The sequence below is a fragment of the Mangifera indica genome, chromosome 5, assembly GCF_011075055.1.
Source record: "Mangifera indica cultivar Alphonso chromosome 5, CATAS_Mindica_2.1, whole genome shotgun sequence".
Lineage (NCBI taxonomy): Eukaryota > Viridiplantae > Streptophyta > Magnoliopsida > Sapindales > Anacardiaceae > Mangifera > Mangifera indica.
This window is the reverse complement of record NC_058141.1, coordinates 6922457-6946522: the sequence shown is the minus strand read 5'-3', so window position 1 is coordinate 6946522 and position 24066 is coordinate 6922457. Positions and strand designations below refer to the sequence as shown.

The 24066-nt window shown below is 31.5% G+C and overlaps 1 protein-coding gene across 1 annotated transcript; it reads right to left on the bottom strand.

Annotated features, from left to right (window-relative positions):
- Window positions 1-1926: 1926 nt before the first annotated feature.
- Window positions 1927-9664, bottom strand: LOC123217556 (protein NRT1/ PTR FAMILY 8.3-like). Its single transcript, XM_044638638.1, has 5 exons — window positions 9597-9664; window positions 5021-5126; window positions 4729-4946; window positions 4073-4629; window positions 1927-2957 (listed from the first exon to the last, which is right to left on the bottom strand). The coding sequence occupies exons 1-5, from the start codon at window positions 9645-9647 to the stop codon at window positions 2135-2137; spliced, it is 1755 nt and encodes a 584-aa protein (XP_044494573.1). The 5' UTR covers window positions 9648-9664; the 3' UTR covers window positions 1927-2134.
- Window positions 9665-24066: the final 14402 nt, after the last annotated feature.

Sequence of the window (24066 nt, the reverse complement as noted above, 5' to 3'; positions counted from 1 at the left end):
TACTTTTTGGAAGCTGACTATAGGGATTTGACACTTTTCTAAGCTTGAGCTCTCTTCCTTTCACTCACTACACCATTTTGAATCTGAATTGAGCTCTACTATGAGCGAACCTTACTAGGGGTCTATGTCCTACTACGGACGTGTCCTACTGCGGGCGGTGTAGTGTAAAATACCCCCTCATAGTTCATATCATGCATGCGTGCCTTATATCTTACTAATCTTACTTCCATCTAAAACTATTTATAACTCACCAGACCATACTCTTAGGACGACCCCTGAATCTTGAGTCCCAAATTCCTTTTCTTGCTTTTCTTTCTTTTCTTCTTTTTTCTTTTCTTTTTCTCTTCTTTCTTTCCTTTCCTTTCCTTTCTTTTCTTTCTTTCTTCCTTTCCTTTTTCTCCTCCTTTTCTTTCTTTCTTTCTTTCTAAAAACTGTGAAATACTGTTCATTTGACAGGACAACCTTCTTTTTCATACAATTTAACAATCCAAACGGTTTCTAATTTATATAAGCTATATATATCATTGAAAAGAGAATTCAAAGAGCTTTCCAACAAGCTATAATAGCACTCATAATTCATTAGATAAGACAACCAAAACATGAGACAAAATCAATGGTAAAATTGTAAATATTATCCAACTTTCTACCATGAACAAAATCATACACATATATACCCCAAATGACAAAACAACATTTCTCAACTTCAAAATCATCATTTATAACATAGATCCAAAGAACCAAAAGCATAAAACATGAAACATATCAAAGATAATACCCCTTACCTTATTTCAACCCAATCTTTACAAGTTGGCTTCCTCTTCCTTGTCTTGCTTCTTTTATCACCAAAATCACCTTAAATCAATACCAAAACACATTAACATATTCATATAACATGTATCAAATATATATAATCATAGGTAAAGGGAAAGGAACGAGATCTTTTGGTTACTAAAGCTTCCAAAGTGCTTCTTTTTTTTTCTCTTCTTATTTTATCTTCTAAAATCCTTACAATTCCTTCCTTTTGCTTCACAAAATAAAAGGAAACAACATGAAAGAGGCTGGCTGCTGGAGTGGATGGGAGAAGATGATAGAAAATCCTTGAAACTTTTTTTTTTTCTCTCTTTATATACATCTTTATCTCCTTCTCTTTATCTCTTTTTCTTTTTCTTTTTCTTTTTGTATATATATATATATCTATATAGTTATTTATACATATATATATATATATATATATATATATATATATATATATATATATATATATATATATATATATATATATATATATATATATATATATATATATATATAAACACACGCATACATGTAAATATATATATATTTATTTAAAATAAAAAATATCTCAAAACAAGATCAAAAGACATAATTACTCCTAGAATATACCTGAGGGTATTACACTACCATCACCACTTGTAAGGGTAGTAATTTTGTTTCTATTTTTCTACCATTTATGCATGTAAAGAAATAACTCGAATTACTATTACCTTCCCTTAACCAAAGAACCATTGACATTTGCCTAGCCGAGGATTCCTCTACCTTGCTCAATCTCACTTATTTTTCCATTAAGTTACTTTCTATTTCGGTAAGTAAATAAATTCATTAAATAAATTAACCGTACAAGAATCATTAGTTAATTTCCATAATGTTTACCTCTAAATTATCCGAATTTATATTCAATATTACTTTATTCTTAATTAAAGAGATACTATTAATATGATTGGATGAGGGATACAAAACCTTTTTAATTAAGAAAAGCTAATAGGAGGCTTATAACTTAACTATATTTTGCGAGGCGAATAAAAATAAGCCATCAAAACTTATAATGGTAATAAAAATGAATTTGCACAGATCCAATATCAGTAATGGTAATTAATAATGTCATGAGATTTATCGTAAGATCAGTAATGTGGAACACGCTTATAATATTATATAACATTATAACAGATAACATTAACAAGATTCGTGTAGCTATTACAGGCAGAATATTCAAATATTATTTTACATACATTATCCTTTTGAACCTTCAACTGACTGCACAAGATGCAGATTTTCTATAGACACCATTTCTATTAAAAACTTGTTGAAGAAATGAGGACCGCAACATGTTAAAAAGTTAACAAGCCTTCTTCTGCTTGTACTTCTTGGCACAAACAACATACACCAACATGTTCATGAAGCTGAGTCCAGCTAAAAGCCAGAAATAGTAATCAAGATGACCCTCATTCAAATTATCCGGAATCCATCCAGTTTTTCCATCCTTAGTTGTGAAGTATGTTACCATCATCAGAATGAAAGAGCTCCGGTACTTACCCAATGTTGTCGTTAGAAGCGACAATGCACTGCACAAGCTTCGCATGGCATCGGGAGACTGGTCATAGAAAAACTCAAGCTGCCCAATGAATGTACATACCTCGGCCGCACCCAACAAGAAATATTGAGGAATTTGCCAAAAGATACTTAATGGCACCGCGACATCTTCATCAACCAGCCCAAGCTCTCTTGCAATCCTTAACCGGTTAATCTCCACCAATGCAGCTGCTGACATGCACAAAACTGAAAGAAAGAGGCCAATTCCCATTCGCTGCAACTCTGAGAAGCCTCTCTCCTTCCCTGTGAACTTCCTTGCAATAGGTACAATGAACTTATCATAGATGGGGACGCAGAAAATAACACTGATAACATCAAAACTTGAAAGAGAGGCGGGAGGAATGGTGAAAGAACCAATTGATGTGTCCATCATCATCCCTTGTTCCACAAACATTGTAGACATTTGTGCATAGACAGCAGAAAATACAATTCCGGTAGCCCAGATGGGAAACATACGGACTAAAATTTTCAATTCCTCCACCTGTGTTACAGTGCAAAGCATCCAAGGATTGGAATAATCCCCACTTGTTATCTCAGCATCTGAAATCACAGCAGCTTTATCAAGGCATCTGCAATCAATAAAGTAAATATTAGCTTATTTTTCTTCATTTTCGGAGAGAAAAGTTCAACTGCTTTGAGTAAATCAAATACAATCTATATTGAAATTTCTCTGAGAGCACACTGAAGTGATCCCATTGTAATTACACAAAGAGGCTACATAACAAAAAAGAGAAAATAAAATTAAACAATCTACTGAGAAATAAAACAGATCTGATATAGTTTTCTTCAATACTTGTTTAGCCAAATTATGAGTTGATAAAAAAATAAACCTAGAAGATTCAGAGCTAAGCATTTTACCTCAATCTTATATCTAATACTAGTTGAGACAACATACAAAATATAATCTCAAGTTTTGTAAAATAACAGTGAAAAGCGCCTAAGAAAATAAATTTTGACAGCAGGCAAACAAGATTAAATTTTGAGAGTCTGTGAATTAGAAACATTATACTAACTTTCAACAAAAAATGTCCAGATAACTGCAAACAGAGACTAAGCTTCAATTGTTGACAACATGTGAGTGAACATTATGAGGTCATATAACACTTCTAGAAATATGTAATATGCTGAGGATGCAAAACAAACAAATTCTTCAATTAGAAAGGTTCTTTATCCAAACATACCAACATCTAAACATGAAACGATTGCCTTCACAATATAATTGAAACAAGCCCACATTGTGCCCAAATTGATAGATCAGTCTATCTAATATTCCCAGAACTACATCAAATAAGTCTGTGAAGGGTATTAAGGGCAATATTCCTACATTCCATTTCATTGAGTTATCCCTATTTAATGTGTCTATCTTGCGTTCAAATGCACATAAACATAGAAGATGTAGTTTTGTCACAACTACCTAATAGATTTACATTTGTAAGTTGAAAAAAGAAAATTGAGAAAAAAGAGAAAGAGAAAGATTAGAAATACATACATATATATATATATATATATATATGTATATATATATATGTACATATATATATATATATATATGTATATATATATATATATTTATATATATGTATGTATGTACATATATATATACATATATATATATATATACATATATATATTCTGGAAGGGATACTAGTGTTGAAACTGTAGAGAGATGAAGAAATTTTTTTACTGTAGTTCATCACTGTGCTCGATCTTCCGACTCCCTGCAATGGCGGAGTTTTTATCTTGAGTTTCATAAAGGAGACTACTGTCTCTGGGTACCTCCAAATTCCACTTACGAAATGAAGCAACCAAAACCTGACACATTCTTGTAATTGGGCTTCCCCCTGGTCGTTGAAATCTATAGAGGGCAGTGCCTGAAAAGAAACTTGCAATTGCAATGCCTATAAACAATGCAGAAATTCCAAATCCTAGACCCCACCCAGCATTGTCTTGAATCCACACTAGAAAACTACTAGATATCAAAGCACCTATGTTGATAGAAAAATAAAACCAGTTGAAGAAAGACCCCTTCTTTACTCTTTCCTTAGGGTCAGTATCATCAAACTGATCTGCTCCAAAGGATGAAACACAAGGTTTAATACCAGCAGTACCTAGGGCAATAAGATAAAGCCCAAAGAAGAATAGTGCATACTGAGCCGGAGTAGCTGCAGGGCATACAGAACCCACACATTCAGCAGGCTTTAGTGAAGGAATTGATGCTGAAAGGGTCAATGTGCACATTCCCTATAACAAAATAAATTAGCATCACTAAAAACTTTATAAAAGAACTGCAAAAGACATGTAGTCAAAAGAAGCAGATGTAGTTAAAGAAAGATGAATTACAATAAAGTAAATTGTGGAGAATGCTGCAATTGTCCAATATCTTCCCCAATAAGCATCAGCTAAGACGGCTCCAATAAAAGGTGTTAGATAGCAAGTATCTTGCCAGGTGGTAACATTTCTTGCAGCAGATACATTTCCTTCATGCAGTTTGTTGGTAAGATAGGAAACAAGATTAGTGGCAATCCCATAATAGGCCAAACGTTCACAACATTCAGTACCTGTATTTTAGTTTTAAAATGTCAGACTTAAGAAATATAAAAAAAGAGTACCATAAAGAAAAATGATAATTCACCCAAAATGAAAGGGCAAGCTTTCCAATTTCCAGTAGTCTGCTTCAGAACAGGTTTCCCATTAATGTTAACAGAGCCATCTCCTGTGTACAATTGACTGCTTTCATTCTAAAGATAGGAAAAAGATGAGTCAAGATTAAGATAAAACAAGATCTAATCTTCAAGGGAATACAGCTAGATAGATAGAGAGGTAAACATCTTGAGAAGAATAGCTCGCTTTAAAGAACAAAACTGACATAAGAAAAAAAAAGAGAGATAGATAATATAAGACCAGGCATAACCTGAGAAAATATAACAATAATTTAGTTGCTTTGAATTTTGATCCATGGATATCACAGACATTAAGAATAGACACTTAACAAATTATCGATGGTATTTTAGTATCTTCCAACCGTGATTCTAAAATATAATTAATTACCCAAGAGAAACAGTTATCCCCTAAAAAAACACAAGGAGACAGGTCCAGCAATCTGGAGTACACAATTCTATGTGCCATTAACAATTGAAGAAAGTGGACATATTACCACATACAAAAGCACATTAATTTGAATATTAAATCGTTATATTTCAAATTCAACCCATCTCGAATCACAAAGATTCTCATGGCAGTCAATTAAGATGACAACACCCACCATCTTCTATTCATTCACCACAACGTGACACTGTGTAAGTACAAAATGGGCAAAAGAATTTACTCTTGGATACAACTCTGCAATTAATGATGAGTAGACCTGGCTACGGGCCGGTTTGGCCCGTGAACCGGACCGAAACCGGCCCAGATAAAACCGGAACCGGAACTGGATTAAACCGGAACCGAAACCGGATTTTAGCGGTTCGGTTTCGGTTTACCTAATTTTGAACTGTGAAACAGTCGATTCACACCGGTTTATGAATCGACATGTAAACCGATGGTTTACTGTGTTGAACAAAAAATTTTTGAATTTTTGAATTTTTTTTAAATTTATTAAACAACCAACGATTCCCTGCGCAGGGAATCGTTGGCTTGCAGAAGAAAATTACAGGGGACCAACGGTCCCCTGCAATTTTCAGAGCTTTTGCAGGGGACCGTTGGTCCCTTGCAATTTTTAAAATCACAATTCACCCCTATTTTTTAATTTTTTTCAAAAATACGGTCTCCTGTAATTGTTAAAATCGCAATTCACCCCCCTATTTTTTAATTTTTTTTCTTATATATATACCCATTCAAATTTCAATCTCTCCACTCTCTCACTTAATCCTTCAAACTCTCATTCTCATTCTCATTCTTTCAACTCTTAATACTCTCTCAATCTTTCAATTCAATCAAATTCTCTTAAATTTAATTAAATTCTTTCTTAATTTTTTATTAATTCCAATTTCTATTTTTATTATATAATTCATAATTAATTATAGAATTTATTTCTATAATTTATTTTATTTATTAATTTTTTATTATCTTTCATAATTAATCATATAATTTATTTCTATAATTAATTTTATTTATTATTATTTTATTATCTTTTATAATTAATAATATAATTTATTTATATAATTAATTTTATTTATTATCAAAAAATGACAAGTAGTGGAAATTCTTCCGGTAATAGGAGATTTAACCAATATTCACATATATCAAATATGAATAAAAATCAATTTATAGATGATTTTTCAACATAAGAAAGTGAAACCCAATATGTAGAGGTGGAGCAACAACAACAATATCAACAACAGATGGAGATGGAACAACACTCTCAAAAAATTTCTACATTCGATATTTTTAAGATTTATTTCAAAAAAATACAAAAGGAAGATGGTAATTTCGATGTTGCTTGCAATTATTGTAGGCAAATTTATAAATTCAAACAAGGAGGTGGATACGGGACATTCAAAAGGCACTTGGAGTCAAAGCATCCGAAAAAAATGGGGCAAAGCCGAAGCCAAACACAAATAATCGGGTATGGTTCTATACACAAATATTTATTTATGTATAGTGATAATAAAAATAAAGAAGAATTTACAAAAATGGTAGCAATAGATCATTTAACATTTAGTTTTGGTGAAAATTTATGTTTTAATAATTATTGTAAAACTGCATTAAATCCTGCACATAAAATTATTCCAAGAAACACATTAAAAAAGCATTATTTAGTTTATATAAAAAACAAAAAAGAGAATTAATTCAATTTTTTACAAATTTTAATGGGCGTGTATATATATGTAGTAATATTTGGAGTGACCATTGGCAAATTCACTCTTATATGGGTATAACTTGTAATTGGATAGATGACAATTTTCTATTACAAAAAAGAATTTTAGCATTTAGGGTGTTTAATGAACGACATACGACCGATAATATTTATAGAATAATTAAAGGAATATTAGAAGAATATAAATTACTTTATAAAATTTTTTCAATTTCATTTGATAATGCACGTTCAAATACTGCGTCAATAAATGATTTAATTAATATTTACAAACCTAATTTAGGTGGTAGATTTTTTCATATTAGATGTGCATGTCATGTATTAAATTTATGTGTACAAGATGGTTTATATTGTCTTAATAATTTTATTAGTCCAATAAAAATAACAATTTCATTTTTATGGATACATCCCCAAACTATGAAAGAATGGGGTAAATTTTGTAAACAACATAATATAAATTCAAAAAAATTTCCTAAAGACGTGCTGACTCGTTAGAATTCAACATATGAATTACTTAATGAGTCTTTTGATTATAGAGATTTATCACGCTTATTTATTTCACAACATGTGCCACAAGTTACATTATATCCCCAACATTGGGATATTTGTAAAACAATTTTAAATGTATTAAGAAATTTTAATAATGCAACATATACTTTAAGTGTGGTTTATTATCCCACTTCTCATTTGTTTTTAAATGAAGCTGTTAATATTATTAGGACTTTACAAGCCGAACAAGATATTATTCTATAAGAAGCTATTTTTTTAATGAAAACAAAATGATTAAGTTACTATAAAAGAATTCCAGAACTTTTTCTTGTTGTATGTTTTTTTTATTATAGATTTAAATTAGATGGTGTCATAGATTATTTGACATTATATTATAAATGTTTGCAATTAGATGAAGTTAATATTCTATTAACTATAACTAACATTATAAATTTAATTAAAGAAATTTATGTTGAATATTCATTAATTTATGGTAACCAAGGTGGTTCTTCTTCCTCTTTACCACTTGTTGCCCCATCATCAACTCAAAATATGAGTTATGGTGATCGTATTATGATACAAAGGGGCAAAAGACCAAGAGGAACATTAGGCTCCATCTCGGAGCTTGATATTTATTTAACTACTATTTTTAAGTTTGGTGATAGCAATATAGGTAAAGACTTTCCAGTTCTAGAATGGTGGAGTCGACATGCATCAACATTTCCAATATTAGCAGCTATTGTTAAACAAGTTCTGACAGCACCAATATCAACTGTCGCAGTAGAACAAGCTTTTAGTCAAGAGAGTAATATATTGGATGAGAGACGATCAAGTTTGGCTCCCGAATCTATTGAAGCCCAAGTATGCGTGGACGATTGGACAATAGTTGAATTACGCCAACAAGAAATAAAAGTGGACTTCAATGAAGAATCGCTTGATTTAACTACGGATAGTTCGATGACGGGAAATAATACTTAAGATAGTGGAGGTGAATGATAAGGTAATGGGGTACTGTCAGCTATTAGATATGCAAAGGTAAGATAACTACGTAGACTTTGATTCTTCTAAACCCAAGAAGATACGTAGGGAGCTTAATTGAAAAATTAAGTCCAAACCTTTCTTTTAATTTTCAATTCTTGTAATTAATAATTTAAAAATTAAATCAAGGTCATATATTAGAATTGACGGTTTAATGTTGGTTTTGAACTGGGGTCATGAACCGGAACTGTCGATTTCGAATCATGAATGAATCATCCTATTACAATTTCGGTTCAGGGTCCTTAATTTTTTGAATCGTGAATCGATGATTTCAAACATGAACCGTGGCCAGGACTAATGAGGAGACGCTAGCAGTAGCTCCACGAAGTTCTTCTAAGCTTAATAACTTATGCCAAAGAATTCTTAAAGAACAAAAGAATGATAACAAAAGAAAACCATGACGTTGCTATAACAACAGTTTGACACTTGTTGTATGACGTATGATTGATAATAGTAATGTTTCTGATTCCCAGGAACAGAACCCTCAATGAAAACATAATTTACAATTTACACATTCACATATGAGCCCATTATGCGAATACTACATTCAACTATTGAAAAGAACACCAAAAAGTAAATTCAAAATTTGACCATATAGTTCAACTAAGTCTTCAACTCCTAATTTGTCAGAATAACAACAAAGAAATCTAAAATTGCATAATTCGAAAGGGAAAAGAAGCAGCAAATGATCATCCATTGAGCCAATTGAATTAAATTACAACAACCCAAACAAAGTCTACGAGATATTTTCATCCGCAACCAATTATAATCCGGACTAAATCAACTAGAAACAAAACAAGACATCTAAAAATAGGTTTTGCATCAGATAATCAAAACTAAAACTTGATTTAAAAAAATAATGGAAGACCTTGGTTAGTCCCTGTTCCAGGAGCGATCTTTCTTCGTCAATAGAGCCCATGTCTGGGTTTTGTAAGTTTTATCACTTTGGGAGTGAAATTTGAAACGCTGCGCAGCTGGATATCATATAAGATACCTTATCTGCGCTGAATACACAAGCGTATGGGCCACGGAATCTTCAATCTCATAAGTTTAGTTACAGTGTGTCTGTGTCATACCAACTGCGGTAACGTATTAGATTAACGCTGCATTTTGTACCGTTAGGTTATGGTCAAAGCCTTGGTTAACCTTGGGCCAGATCATCATAGGATTACGAGGTGATCTATATTTTGTTTTGCTTCGGTGAGCCATACCTAATCTTACTTTTGTTTTGTTTCCGATGAACCATTCCGTACCTAATCTTCCCTTTTAGTTTTTTTGTCAACGGACTTATTCTCTCGAGGAATTGTTAATTTATTAAAACGGCTTCCGATAAATATTAAAAACTTAAATTTTTAATTCAAAACTATTAAAATTAATAGGATTAATTGATAATAAAAATAAAGTTATTATTTAATTTAAAATATTAAAAATTTTAAAATTTAATTATTTTCTTTTTTAGTGTAAAAAAATAATAATTTCTCCTCTTATTTTTTGTGAACTAAACTTTTTCCTCAAATAAGTTGAAATTTTTCAAGGGAACTAGACCTAATCACTTTTTGATGATGACACAATCTGTTCCGGAAGAAAGAAGATGAAGTTGAATGCTCTAGGTTGACAATGTTTCTTCGTCCAAACACCTTTGTTTGGATAAAGACTTTTTTGTCTTCGTCTGGATCTAGATGAATATGACATCTTCATCAACATCGACAAAGATGACATCTTCATTTAGATAAAGACAAAGACAACATCTTCACTAATGCCAACAAAGATGTTTCATCTATGAATTTGGTTTTATGATTGACACTGGAGATTAGCATTGGAAGTAGCACCTCCTTTTCAAATTTTTACAACAGCAATATTATAGGACAAATTGAGAGTAAGAGTGGAGATTTTCTTTGCGTTGACACCTTTTCGGAGAAAAATAAAGCTAAAGTTATTTGGGATAAAGTGTGTCTTCCGTATAATGGAGGGATAGAAATTGTGAGAACCAAATATTGGAATAAAGTGGCTAAGGTGAGACATATTTGGAACATCACTAAGTAGATAAAAATTCTATTTGGATCAAATGGGCTAAAATCTATCTCCTAAAAAATTCTTTCTTTTGGGGGTGTAGGATTCTCCAAAATTGCTCATGGTTTGCAAATGCATCCTTAAACTTAGAAAGGATACAAGAATGCTCTTAGGTTGTGCAGTGGGAAATGGGGAAAACACCTTTTTATGGTATGATAATTGGCACCTCAAAGTTCCACTTGAGCTTATTTATGGTGCTAGACTATTTATGACATGACTTGGCTAATGAAGTTAAAGTGAAAGATATTATATCCAATAGACAGTGGGAATGGCGTTTGGTGAATTTGGAGGCTCTTATTAATCTTAAAAATTCTATCATTCCTAATCCTAGAGGGGGAAAGGATAAAGTGATTTGGAAAGCTAACAACTCCATTCTTTTTAATGTCAAGTTGGGTTGGAATGAGTTGAGGAGGAAATATAGTATTGTTAATTGGCGTAAAGTTTTTTAGTTGAAGAAACACATTCCTAGATATGCTTTCTTTGTTTGGCTAGCCATAAAAGGTAGACTCCAAACTAAAGACAAGTTATGGAAAATTGGCATTACTAGTGATATTACTTGTTGCTTTTGTAGAATTGCTATAGAAACACTAGACCAGCTTATCTTTGCTTGCCTAGATACATCCAAAGTGTCAAAGGAAATTCTAAACATGAGTAGCCTTTCTTATGACTTGAGAACTTGCAAAGAATATATAAATATCCTCTCTAAAGAATGAGGTCAAATGATTTGAATGATATAATTGGAGAGCTTAGATTAATAGCTACTTTTTATTTTATTTGGTGGTAGAGAAACAAAAGAATTTTAGTGGAAGAAAGTAGAGAGATAGGGGTTGTGTTAAGGTCAACAAAGATCACCATTAGAGAAAAAGCCTCTGAGTTTACAAAAATTAAAAGAACTAGAGAAAATGAATTCATCAAGCAAAGTTGGGCCTTGTCGAATTGTATATTCAAGTGATTCTTTGTTGGTGGAAGGAAAGTGTTGGTCAGGAGATGTCTTATAACTAACTTGTTTGTTATTTTGTAGGTGTGATCCTTCTTTTGTATTATATATATCCTTTTGGGTGCATGCATTCTATCCAGGTTGAGAATTCATGGCATTCTAATGGTTCCTCTTGGCCTTTAGGTATAATCTATGTATCCATTGCTTGGAGATGGCCTTTCATGTTGGCTAGGATTTGGTCTTGCTCTTTTACGTGCTACTAATTGGGATTTTTCATGCTACCAGTGTTAGGTTCTTTAGTATGTCCAGTTTGCATTCTTTCGTTCATGTTTTGGTTGCACAAGACTATCAAGTAAACAATTAATCTGTGACACCCAGAAAGATGGTGGCAATATGTTAGCAAAAGGGAAAAGGACTATTTCCCACCCATTTTTTAGGCCAATCTCAAACCCACACCCATGGGAGATCAAAAATCCTTTTTCCTACCCATGACCAAACTGCTATCCAATTTTTCAGTTAGGGACAGGACAAAATCATCATTTTACTATTTAAAACCTTAAAACTTTAAAATTTCACCATTTCCCCCTTCAGGTTTTAAAAACTAACAACTAACCCATCCTCAAAGTTTGAAAAGTTTAATTTTTCCCCTAAGGTTTGCTTCCTTCTTCGGCCATCACCGACGACTGACGTATTCGATTGATCTCCCATCTCTGACTACAAAGGACGACCCTTTATCACTCAAATCTAAAAGAACAAACGAAGGACGTCATCCTTCATCGTCGCATCTGGACGACGCGATGAGTGACGAAGGAAGACGAAGTGTCATCCTTCATCATTTGGTCGCACCAGGAGAAGGAGGAGGCCGGTGACGATATCGGAGACGATGTCGTAAGATGAAGTTGAAGAATAAGAGTGAAACTACTAGTTTTGAAAGTTATAGAGGGCGGCTGCATCCTGAAAAATATGGAAACCCTAGGTTTGGGGGTGAAAATGTTAGTTTTCAAAATTTAAAAACTTTAGATAAAGGTAAAATGTTAGTTTTTAAAACCTAAAGGGGGTGAAAAGTAATAACTTTTTAACTTTTTAACTTTTTAATATAAATAGTAAAATGATAATTTTACCCCTGTCCCTAACTGAAAAATTGGACAAAAGTTTGGTCATGGGTGGGAAAAAAGATTTTTGATCTCTCGTGGGTATAGGTTTGAGATTGGCCTAAAAATGGGTGGGAAATAGTCATTTTTCCTTAGAAAAATGTACAAACTAAAAGAACATAGAAAGGTAGAATAGAAAATGGTAAGTGAGAGTTCAAAATGCTGGAAAAATGTTATGTATTCCTTAGCTAAATTGTGTTGTACAAGCAAAGCCTTTATATAGGTAAATGAGTACAAATAAGACAAATTATAATGACATATACAAAGTAGTAAAGTGTGTTTCATCTTCTTAAGCTGACAAGCCCCTACATGTTACTGAAGCTCAAGGGTCTTCTTCCAGGTTGCTTGCATAGCTTCTTAGCTAAAAAGTCTTTTACATAGTAGCTTGCATGGGTGCCCAATTGAAGAGTTATCTACACATTGGATTCTATGGTTGCTTCGGATGATGATGGCATGCACAAGTTGCTAAAATAGACAAAATTGTTGGACACATTGGGCCAAGTCAATATGTGAGCTTGGCTTGGCTGCTAGATGCTTGAACTAAACTGACCCAAGTGTTGGAATTGGGTTGGACGAACCTCACTTGGTTTGGAGCCAATTAGTGGGCTGTGACATTCTCCCCCGTTTAATCTCGCTATGCCCTCATTGGACTATTATAATCCTTAATACAACTCTTCAATCTTATCCCTAAATTGCCAAAAGTCAAGTTCAATTTCCCAATTGGCTTTGGTGTCGAACTATCTCTTCTATTTCACTAAGAATTCTCAATATCCTGGATGTGCGCCTTTTTTGAATTTGAACTTGTGAGCTAATATTTCATTTATTTCTTGTTCATGGAAAGTAGTGATTGTTGTGGGTGCCTGACTTGACTCACTATAATGGGGATCTTTCTTGTCCAGATAAAAGGGCTTTAAGACACTGACATGAAAGGTGGGATTAAGCTTTAAATAAAGAGATAGTTTTACCTGATAAACATTTGGTGTTATCCTCCTTTCGATTGGAAATGGTCCTTTATACTTTCAAAGCAGTCCCTTGTGCAAGTTTTAAGTACATTTAGACAAAAAAGGAAGAAGTTTCACTAGTACTAAGTTTCCTTCTTCGAATTGATGTGCCTTCATTTTCTTCTCTGTCTACTTTTTTATTTTCTTGGCTACTCGAGTCAAATAAAACCTTGTTAACTTGACTTTTTCTTGCCATCATTTGGCAAATTTGAATGTTGCTAGAATTCTACCTACATGAGATTGAGCCATTGTTTAGGGTGTCAATGGCTATTATCTAGTAGTAAGTTCAAATGGGCTAGTCTTTGTGGCTTTACTCTTTAACAAATTATATGAGAATTGGTCAATGTCCAGTAACTTTACCCCACTCTTCTAATTGGCACTCATATAATAGTGCAAAAACATTTCTAGTAAAACATTTATCCACTCGGTTCACCTGTCACTTTAAATGGTGGAAGGTAGTAGAAAAGTTTAGTGTTGGCCCCAAAATCTTAAACAACTCAGTATAAAACAAACCCATAAATTGGTCGTCATGGTCACTCATTATGGTTTGTGGTATTCCCAAATATTTCACTATATGTTTGAAGAAACATTTTGCAGCATCTATTGCATTGATCCTATGTGGCGTAGCATACTTATTAAATTTGTCCACTATGACTAGGATCTTGCTGCATCCTTCAACCTTTAGGAATCCTATAACAATGTCCATGGAGACACTTTCAAATGGTTGTAGTAACCCGATTAGATAGCTTTGCTCGATTTTGTCTTACTAACACACACAACAAGTCTTCACATAAAGCTTTACATTGTCTTACATTTGTGGCCAATAATAAGAATTCTTAACAAGTGTCTAGGTATGTTTAAATCTTGTGTGTCCTGCCTATGTAGAATCGTGGCACTCTTTATGGGCCATTTAAAAGCATGACCAGAGCATGATTTCATTACTTCATTACCTTTACCGATAATCATTCTTGGTATGAATATCTGTATTTAATGAAATACAAATCCAAATCATTTGAAAAATTCATGAAATTCAAGAATGAAGTAAAAAAATAAACTAAAAAGAGTATTAAGTTGTTACTATCAAATTGTAAAGAAGAATACCTAAGTATAGAATTTTAGGAATTCTTGAGGGTCAATGGAAAATTTTCTTAATTGACTTCTCCACATATATCTCAATATAATAGTATATCTGAAATAAGGAATTATACCCTATTGGATATAGTATGATCAATAGTAAGCTTCACTGACTTGCCAACGCCATTATGGGGATACGTCTTCCAAACTACCATACATATCCTTAATCAAGTACTGTGAAAATCTGTCTAGAAAATGCCATATGAGTTATAGTATTCAAAATGTCCCAATCTTAATTATATGAGAATTTGGGGCTGACCAACTTATGTTAAAATAGTTAAAGTAGATAGGTTGGATGTTTAATCAGAGAATGGTTGGTTTATAAGATATCCTAAAGATAGTTTAAGGTATTGCTTTTACTTCCTAGCTGATCAAATAATAAAGTTCAAATAAATGCATATTTTCTCAAGAAAGAGTTATTTGAAAAAGGTGGTGTAGAAAGAAACATTGAGCTCAAGAGAATAATTCAAAGAGTTTTAGATCAAATAAGCTAAGCTAGGAAAGTCTTCTTAGTTGAACTTTTCATATGTCACACTGATTCCAGTTTGAGGATTCTCTAGAGTATCCAGACTTCCAGATAGATACGAATTTCTTTATAAGCAAAATTGTAAATCCTTATTATTACGAGAAATAAATCATGGTGATGATCCTGAAAGTTATGAGAACGTTATATTGGATACTAATTCAAGTAGATGGCTGGAAGTTATAAATTTTTGAAATAGAATTTTTGTTGATCCACTAGAAGAAATTGTTCTTATAGGTTGTAAGTAGGTCTTTAAAAGAAAAAATTGGCAAGGATAGAGTGTAAAGACCTACAGAGCTCAGTTAGTAGCAAAAAGTTATACTCAAAGACAAGGGTTGGATTATGAGAAAATCTTTTCATCTATAGCTATGATTAAATCTATCCATATAATGCTAACCATTGTTGCATACCATGTTTATAAGATTGCGTAAATGGATGTTAAGACAATGTTATTCAATGGATTCATCAAAGAAAACATTTATATGGAATGACCTATAAGCTTTGTATTAGCTATTGAAAGACATAAGAAATGTAAGTTGCATCGATCCATTTATGGATTAAAGTAAGTTTCAAGGAACTAGAACTTTCAATTTGATGAAATAATCAAATCATTTGGTTTTATAAAGAATCCAAATGAACCATGTGTCTACAGATGGGTTAAGGATCATGCGATCATATTTCTTATACTACACATAGATGACATGCTATTGATGGACAATTATATTGGTATGATGAATAAGGTCAAGATTTAGTTATTTAGAACATTTTCAATGAAAGATTTAGTAGATGCTATATATGTCCTTGGAATTTGTATCCATAAAGATATAACTTAAAGGATAATTAGATTATCCCAAAAATTGTATATAGAAAAATTGCTAAAGAGGTTCAACATGAAAAATTGAAAAAAAAAAAAAAGGACTTTTGCCTTTCACTCATGATCTTTATCTTTCTAAATATATGGGTCTAAAGACTAATAAAAAATGATAGTGGATGCATAATGTGTCTTATGCTTTGGTTATAGGCGGACTCATATACGTAATTCTATGTACAAAACTTGATATGGCTTATATCATGAGTGTTAAGAGTAGATATCAAGTCAATCCAAGGAAAAACACTACTAGACTGTAAAACCAATCTTTCCTAATGATCTAATTCTGAGTTATGAATGTTCAAAAATAAATATTCAAGGATACTTAGATTCTGATTTCCAATCAAACATTATTGATATAAAGTTTATGTTAGGGTTCATTTTCATATGTAATAGGGGTGCAATTAGTTGGAAGAGTTTTAAACAGTTAACCATAACTAACTCCATTATAAAAGGCTGAATATATTGTTGCTTTAGAAGTAGCAAAAGAAGTTGTAGCAAAAGAAGTTGTACGAACGTGCAAATTTGTGTCTGAACGTGGTATGGTTCTAAACATGGCTTATCCAATAACCATATTATATGATAATACTAGTGCTATTGCATAAGCAAAGGAATCAATAACACATCAAAAATCTAAACATATTTAGTAAAAGTATCACATTTGAGAGAATTCGTTAGAACTGGAGAGATATTGATATAGAAGACATCGTTAGTAGAAAATGTTACTGACCCATTAACTAAGGCGATGACATTGAAACAGTTAAACCTTTATCTTGAGAAAACAGGTATAAGATACAACAACGAATGACTTTAGTGCAAGTGGAAGTTTTATTCATGTATGCCTTGGGAACTATTCATGTTATCAGTTTTAAAGCATTTTATCTTGTATATATAAGTAATTCTTTATTAATAAAAGAAAAAGGTCTTTTGTTCATATATGTAAATTGTTTCATTTATTTGCATTAATATAAAGTATGTATTTGAATTGTCTAGATAACTCAGTATGTAAAACTAAATTATCAAATTGTTTCTTATAGATGTGATATAAGTTGAGCAACAATATCATATAATAGACATACTAAATGCCTTCATTGAATATTATGATATGATTTTAGTGTGGGTGATAATGATGGTCATGTCATCAGGGCATCGGTATGGATTAACAATTAATAAACTATTTTTCAAATGCAACCAATAACGATAAATCACATGCTCAATGTCATATAGTCAATGACTTATTATATAATTGTACTAGTGTATGAAGTAATCCTTTGATCTGAGATATTATGGTCAAATTCGATATAGATGTGTACGTTTTATATGGTGTATAAATATGAGACTAATCATATTCTATACGAAAAGCCATGTTGGTCATGCATTATGTGGAGATGAGTGATAATCAAGACAAGATCTATTGACTGAAAGATATTGTATTTAGAGAATCCACTGACTTAATCTAGTTTTGAGTTCTTGAACGAATGTCGATAAATATTTAATACCTAAATCTTTGGCCAGAGTATAATATAAGTCATGAAAAGGTTGCTCATGATAATACGTTCCAAATATATTGATTGGCGATTCGTAAAGCATTGAGATTAGGGCTTTTAGTACTATGAGCCTGAACTCGATAATGAATAGACAATGGAAGGATCTTACCTAAAAAGAAACTCAATTTTTTTCATCTTAATCTCTAATGTTTATTTACATTTTCAATGGTACTATGAGGGTATTTCATGGATCTCCTATACACATTTAACTTTTTAGCTCAAACATCAAACAAAACATAATATTTTGGTGATGATTTGATCAAACTTTCATGTAAAAGTTTGAGGTAAGGGTTCCCATAGCTATTCAAGTGAATTTCGTGGACAAAATTCTTTTTAAGGGGAGAAATCTAAAAAAAATACAAAGAAAGTAAAAAGAGTAGTGTGTCCTTTTAAAACCAAGGGGATGTGATGAATTTGCTGAAGACTTTCATCTAAGCCATGAGAAGATTCTATCGATCCCTAGAAGATAAATATATATGTAAGGTTTTAGGATGCCAATAATTAGCAGCGTGATAGAATTAAAATTTATAAAATCAAATAATCTTAAAGCTTGACTAGGATAACTATTTTAAAACATATTTAACATGAATATACAAAACAACTATAGGGTGTTTTTAGGGTTTATACCTACATTGATAGTTTATCCAAGTCTTTACGTGACAAAGAAACAAACTCTATCCAACCCTTATGAGGTTATGCCTTGGTATCAACATGAAGTACAAACATAAGAGGTTGTCTGAGAAAAAGGTTGCTAGAGCTTTAGTGATCTGGACTTGAACATGTTCACAAGAAGAAAAAAAATCAGAAAAAAACCTAGACTAGGGTTTTTCTTTTCTATGTGTGGCGTATTATTTTTTTCAATTGATCTCTATTAACTCACGCTTATGATTATTATTTATATGTATGCAGAAATTTGAGTCCCTATGGAATTTCATCTAAACCTGTCTCCAACAACACATTTGCATGACCCAACACACTTTAAACCATGCATAAGTGGACGCAAAAGGTGCCACCTGGCATGTCACATGCATTGCATGGTTGGACAAGACATGTCTAGCCATGCCATGCATACTAATTTTTAACAATGCTAAATGGCATTATACATCCAAGTCAAACTTGGTCAAAATATAGTCAATCGGAATCTCACTTTCTCTCCCTAAACACTAGGATTATCACTAAACAATCTTTATCTCTAGGTTCTTATCAACCTCTATATGTGTGTGACCATAACTCTCCATCAAATCGACAATGTCTAAACTTGGGTGAAATTCAGACATATATCAAGATTAGCCTTTAACAAAATTTTATGACCACCAGGAAGACAGAGTGTCAGTAGACATCTCGTAAGCTTGTACAAAAGCATAATTATGCGTAATTTAATCATTTCATCAACTGATATCTTTTGAGGATGAGACATAGAAATGTGTCTATCTTAGTAGTTCCTTAGTCATGTTATTAGGTGTATTAGTTCAATGAAATATTGTGTGCAAAAATCAACTTATATTAATGTTATTAGGTGCATTAGTTGATGAGACATTATGTACAAGTATCAACTTGCATTAATGTAATTGAGTGTACTAGTTGATAAAGATGCACAAGGTCAACTAACATTTAAGATTGATTAAACGTGAAAGTTGTCATGGTCTAATGTTAGGTAAATGTTACTTAAAATGAATATTATGATTATTTGGATAATACAAATAATGTCATTTATGCTTAAATGATTGAATCATTGCATGTTTATTTATTAGATCATATTTTATAGATTAATGTTTAATAAATTATGAATGAGTTCATAATTTATATTAAATATTAATGTGAATGTTAAATGGATGATTGATTAAGGGATAATCATCGATGTAATTTGTCTTATTTCAAAATTGGAATAATTTAGTTGTAATAATCTTTTAATTAAAGGGTTTGTATTAAACAAACTCATTTCATTTTTTTAATTTTATTTTATTCGGCCTATGCATCATAGTTTCGAATGTAATCAAAGCGGCTGGATGAGGACCTAAAGATGATCCGGATAGCGATCTAAAAGAAGATATAGACCTAGGTGAATAGTTTGTCATTAGGTTGTAATTTCGAAAACCTCATGATCATCCTACCATGTTTTAAATTATGTATATATGAGATGTATGTATATTATGCTCAATTGAACTTAATTAAAATTAAATTAAACCTAAATCTCTCTAATTAAAATTATTAAATCTATGCCTCCCATCATGGAAGAATTAAATTCTATAACATAAATTTTAATATCTCAAGATTTCTATTATGTGAGGGATATAAGATTTATGTTATTGAATTAAATTTATCTTGTTCTTGAGTGATCATTTTTATCATAACCAAGAATTCTATTATGTGAGAACATGATGAAAATGTTATTTTGGGAAAGTGTGATGGTTTGGATTTAACTAACTGAGGGTATCAAGAATTCTATTGTGTGAAGTATCCGAAGTGAAGTACATGCTAAATGAATTGAGTTTTATATAGGGATATAAATGGAAAGAGTTTTCTACTTATTAAATTTAATTAACCAAGACTTCTATTATATAAGGTTAATTACATTTAATAAGAATTTGATTCTTCACTAAACAATTTTCAGATTCTATCTATGGGAGTGTGGGATTCAAATAAATAGTGGGAACTAATGAGATTATGCAATAAAAGGGTTTAAATCCATATATATATATATATATATATATATATACACATACACGAGACACTAATAAAAATTAAAGTTTCTTTGTAGTATATTTTAAATGATTATGATAAGATAAAATGAAATGACCAACAATGTGTTGTTATGAATTCTGGATAATAATATATTGACTGGGTTAAACTTTAAAGATTCGCTAAGAAATTTGAGAATTGTTCTCAGCTTTGAAAAGGTTGTATATGTATTGGAAGCATGCATTCCACTTGACTTGGCTCCGAATGCCATGGATGATGAAAAGAAAGTTTTTGAAGCATAGCAAGATCATAATCTAAGAGCCTAAAGTTACATGCTGGCTTTAATGAATGGAGAGCTCTAAACAAAACTTAAAAACATACAAAGTGCATATGATATACTCATAGCCTTAGAAGAGTTGTATAATAAGAACTCAGAAGTGGGTGAGTATGATTTGTGTGCAACACTTTTTAGATAGAATGATAAATATTCTAGAGCAACTAAATGTCTATAGGGTTGTACTTCCCTACAAAATCAAGGTGAATTTGATTTTCCAATCCCTCCGAAGCAGTTATAAACCGTTTATAATATATTATAATTTGAATATAATCAAATGCACACTTCCAAAGCTTTTAAATGAGATTTAAGAATTATATAAACAAGAGAAAGGGTATGAGGAAGTCAATATTGCTTCCATGAGTGGAACAAAGGAAAACAAAAACAACCCAGGAATGGTCCAAAGGTTTGACCAAAGAAAATGAACTTTAAAAAGTCCAAACCAATACAGAGAAAGCTAAAGCTAAAGGGCAGTGTTTCCACTGCAATAAGGGTAGACACTAGAAGAGGAATTGTCCTCTGTACCTTCAGAGTCTAAAGGAAAAGAAAACAGATATATTTCCTTATTTTTTGATAGAATTTGATTTAAATGTTAATCGAATGATCAAATTTGAATATTAGATTCAACAGATACATCTCACATATATATGCCATTGTAGAATGGTTTTGTACTATTCAGGAATGAAGTTATTTTGAAGATGGCTAATGGAGAAAGAGTTACAATCGAAGCCATAAGGGATCGTTCTCTGAAGCTTCCATCAGGACATCTTTTGAGATTGTATAGAGTTCTGTATTTTGCTAAAGCTACTAAAAATATAATTTCTATATATGTCTTATCTAAAAAAGGTTACAATGTGCTGTTTAATACTAATAAATGTTTGATTCATTTTGAAAATTCACTAGTTGGCAAAGCAATAAACACAAATAGTTTGTATGTTTTGGAATTAAATGATCTAAATATTGTAAATGCTATTATAAATAAAAGATCTAAAGAAGAAATTAATCTAAGGATGCTTTGGCAATATCAATGATAAGTGTGTATTTTCATATATGTATTTCCTTACATTTGATCATTTGAGAGTATTTTATGCTTTATTATGTTAGTTTAGGTTTATTTTTATGGTTAAGACATGGTTGGATAGATTAGAATGAATTGAGTGTTTAACCAGAAAAATTTCAGCATTTTAGTGATTTCAACCTTTTGTGTTTCACATAGGTGTTTAACTAACTTAGAGTTCCAAAATAAAGAAGAGGATTTTAGAGTTTTTGTAGAGGACATTTTGCGCTTTCCAAAATGGTATTATGGGCCGAATAGGCATATTTGGAAATCCCAATTAGAGTAGGATTTTTGGCTCAACGCTAAATCTTTAAAAGTCATGTTTGAGGCTTCCAATGTCCAATTGAGGTTAGTCAAAAGCCTAAATTCGTCTACAAATCCTAAGCTATAATTCTTGTGAAGGGGTTAGAGGCTAGAAAATCGTTTTCTTACCCAAAACTAGATTAGATGTTATCACTAGAATCTATAAGCCCTAATCCTTAGCTAGATTGGATTAATTTTTGCATGGCTCACATGAAGAGTTGGTCCAACTTCAAGAGGGAATCAAATGTAGGTTTGGAAGGCTGGAGATACATGTGCCTTAGTTGGAAATTTCTTTGCCCTAAATTTTTAAAAGTTGGTTACATTACTAGGTTAAGGAGGAGAATGAGACCAAACATAATTTTTATTTCTCTTCCGTGCTCTTTATTCCATAATGTTTGGCTAAGTTCTTTAGTTCGATTCAAGGGAATTTCATTTTGATTGTCAAAACTATGAGACTTTGTTCGTTATTTGATATATTTTTCTATTCAACTATTTATGTTTCTTTATTTTTCATGTTAATCATTGCATGATTGATTTAATTAAAAGGTCTATTAATTGATTGAATTGTTTAGTCTATAGCTAAACTAAATCCATAATCCATAATTGTTATGATGTTCAGTTGGAGTAGCAATTAAGCAAGAACAATTAAGATCCAAGTTTTTGGTGCTTGTTTAAAAGAGATATAAAATGAATTAAATAATTTGATGCTTGTTAAATTTTTATTCATCTTTAACTCTTTCTTGGTTTGTAATATTATCAATAAATTCATAAGGATTGTTTAATACCAACTGGTTTATCGATAAAAATTAATTTGTGTGATGGGCTCAAACTAATGAAATTATGGAAGGTATAAATTATCTGGCTTTGGAAATCTAGGGTTAAACATTTGATAAAGAATAAAATTTATATATTAGAGGTCAGTGATCAGTTTGTAGTCGTGGTAATTTTCCTTGAATTGAGATTGTATTTTATTTAATTTTTATTACTCAATTTAGTTTTTAAGGATTTTTTTCTTGTCTATCAACCCTTATTTCCTTTTTCATTAGTTATTTGTAAATTTGATTAATTAGTCTTTATAGGTTAAACTTTACTTGTCATAACTACTAATTGTAAGTAGAGAAATTTAGTTTTTGGTTGTACTCGACATGATCATTCGATTAGGTCATATAAGAGACAATAGGACAATGAGATTGGAAACAAATAGAATTTTAAATTCATTGGGTTCTAAACTTTATCCAACTTGTTAATCTTGCCTCCAAAGAAAAATGACCAAATCGTCTTTTAAAAGTAAAGAGGAAAGATCCAGAGAACTACTAGAACTATTACATTCTAATTTATACGGGTCATTTGGTGAAATGGCGAGAGGTGGTTTTTACTACTTCATTACCTTTACTGACAATTATTTAAGGTATGGGTACATGTATTTAATGAAATGCAAATATGAATCCTTTGAAAGGTTCAAGGAATTCAAGAATGAAATTTCGATACTACTTGAAAGAAGATGGAATGATATTCCAGATAACTCCTTCGTACACACCATAATACAATGGTTTATCAGAAAGGAGGAATCGTACCTTATTAGATATGGTATAGTCCATGATAAGTTTTATAGACCTATTGACATCATTATGGTGATATGCATTGTTTACCATTGCACATATTTTGAACAAAGCATCATTTAAATCAATTTAGAAAACGCCATGTGAGATGTAGTATAGTAAGCCTTCCAGTGTA

Coding starts and splice junctions, on each gene's coding strand:
- LOC123217556 (XM_044638638.1), bottom strand. CDS start 9,647: ATGGGCTCTATTGACGAAGAAAGATCGCTCCTGGAACAGGGACTAACC. Junction 5,127..9,596: donor TGGAACAGGGACTAACCAAG/GTCTTCCATTAT, acceptor TCCTATCTTTAG/AATGAAAGCAGTCAATTGTA. Junction 4,630..4,728: donor TCTCCACAATTTACTTTATT/GTAATTCATCTT, acceptor ATTTTGTTATAG/GGAATGTGCACATTGACCCT.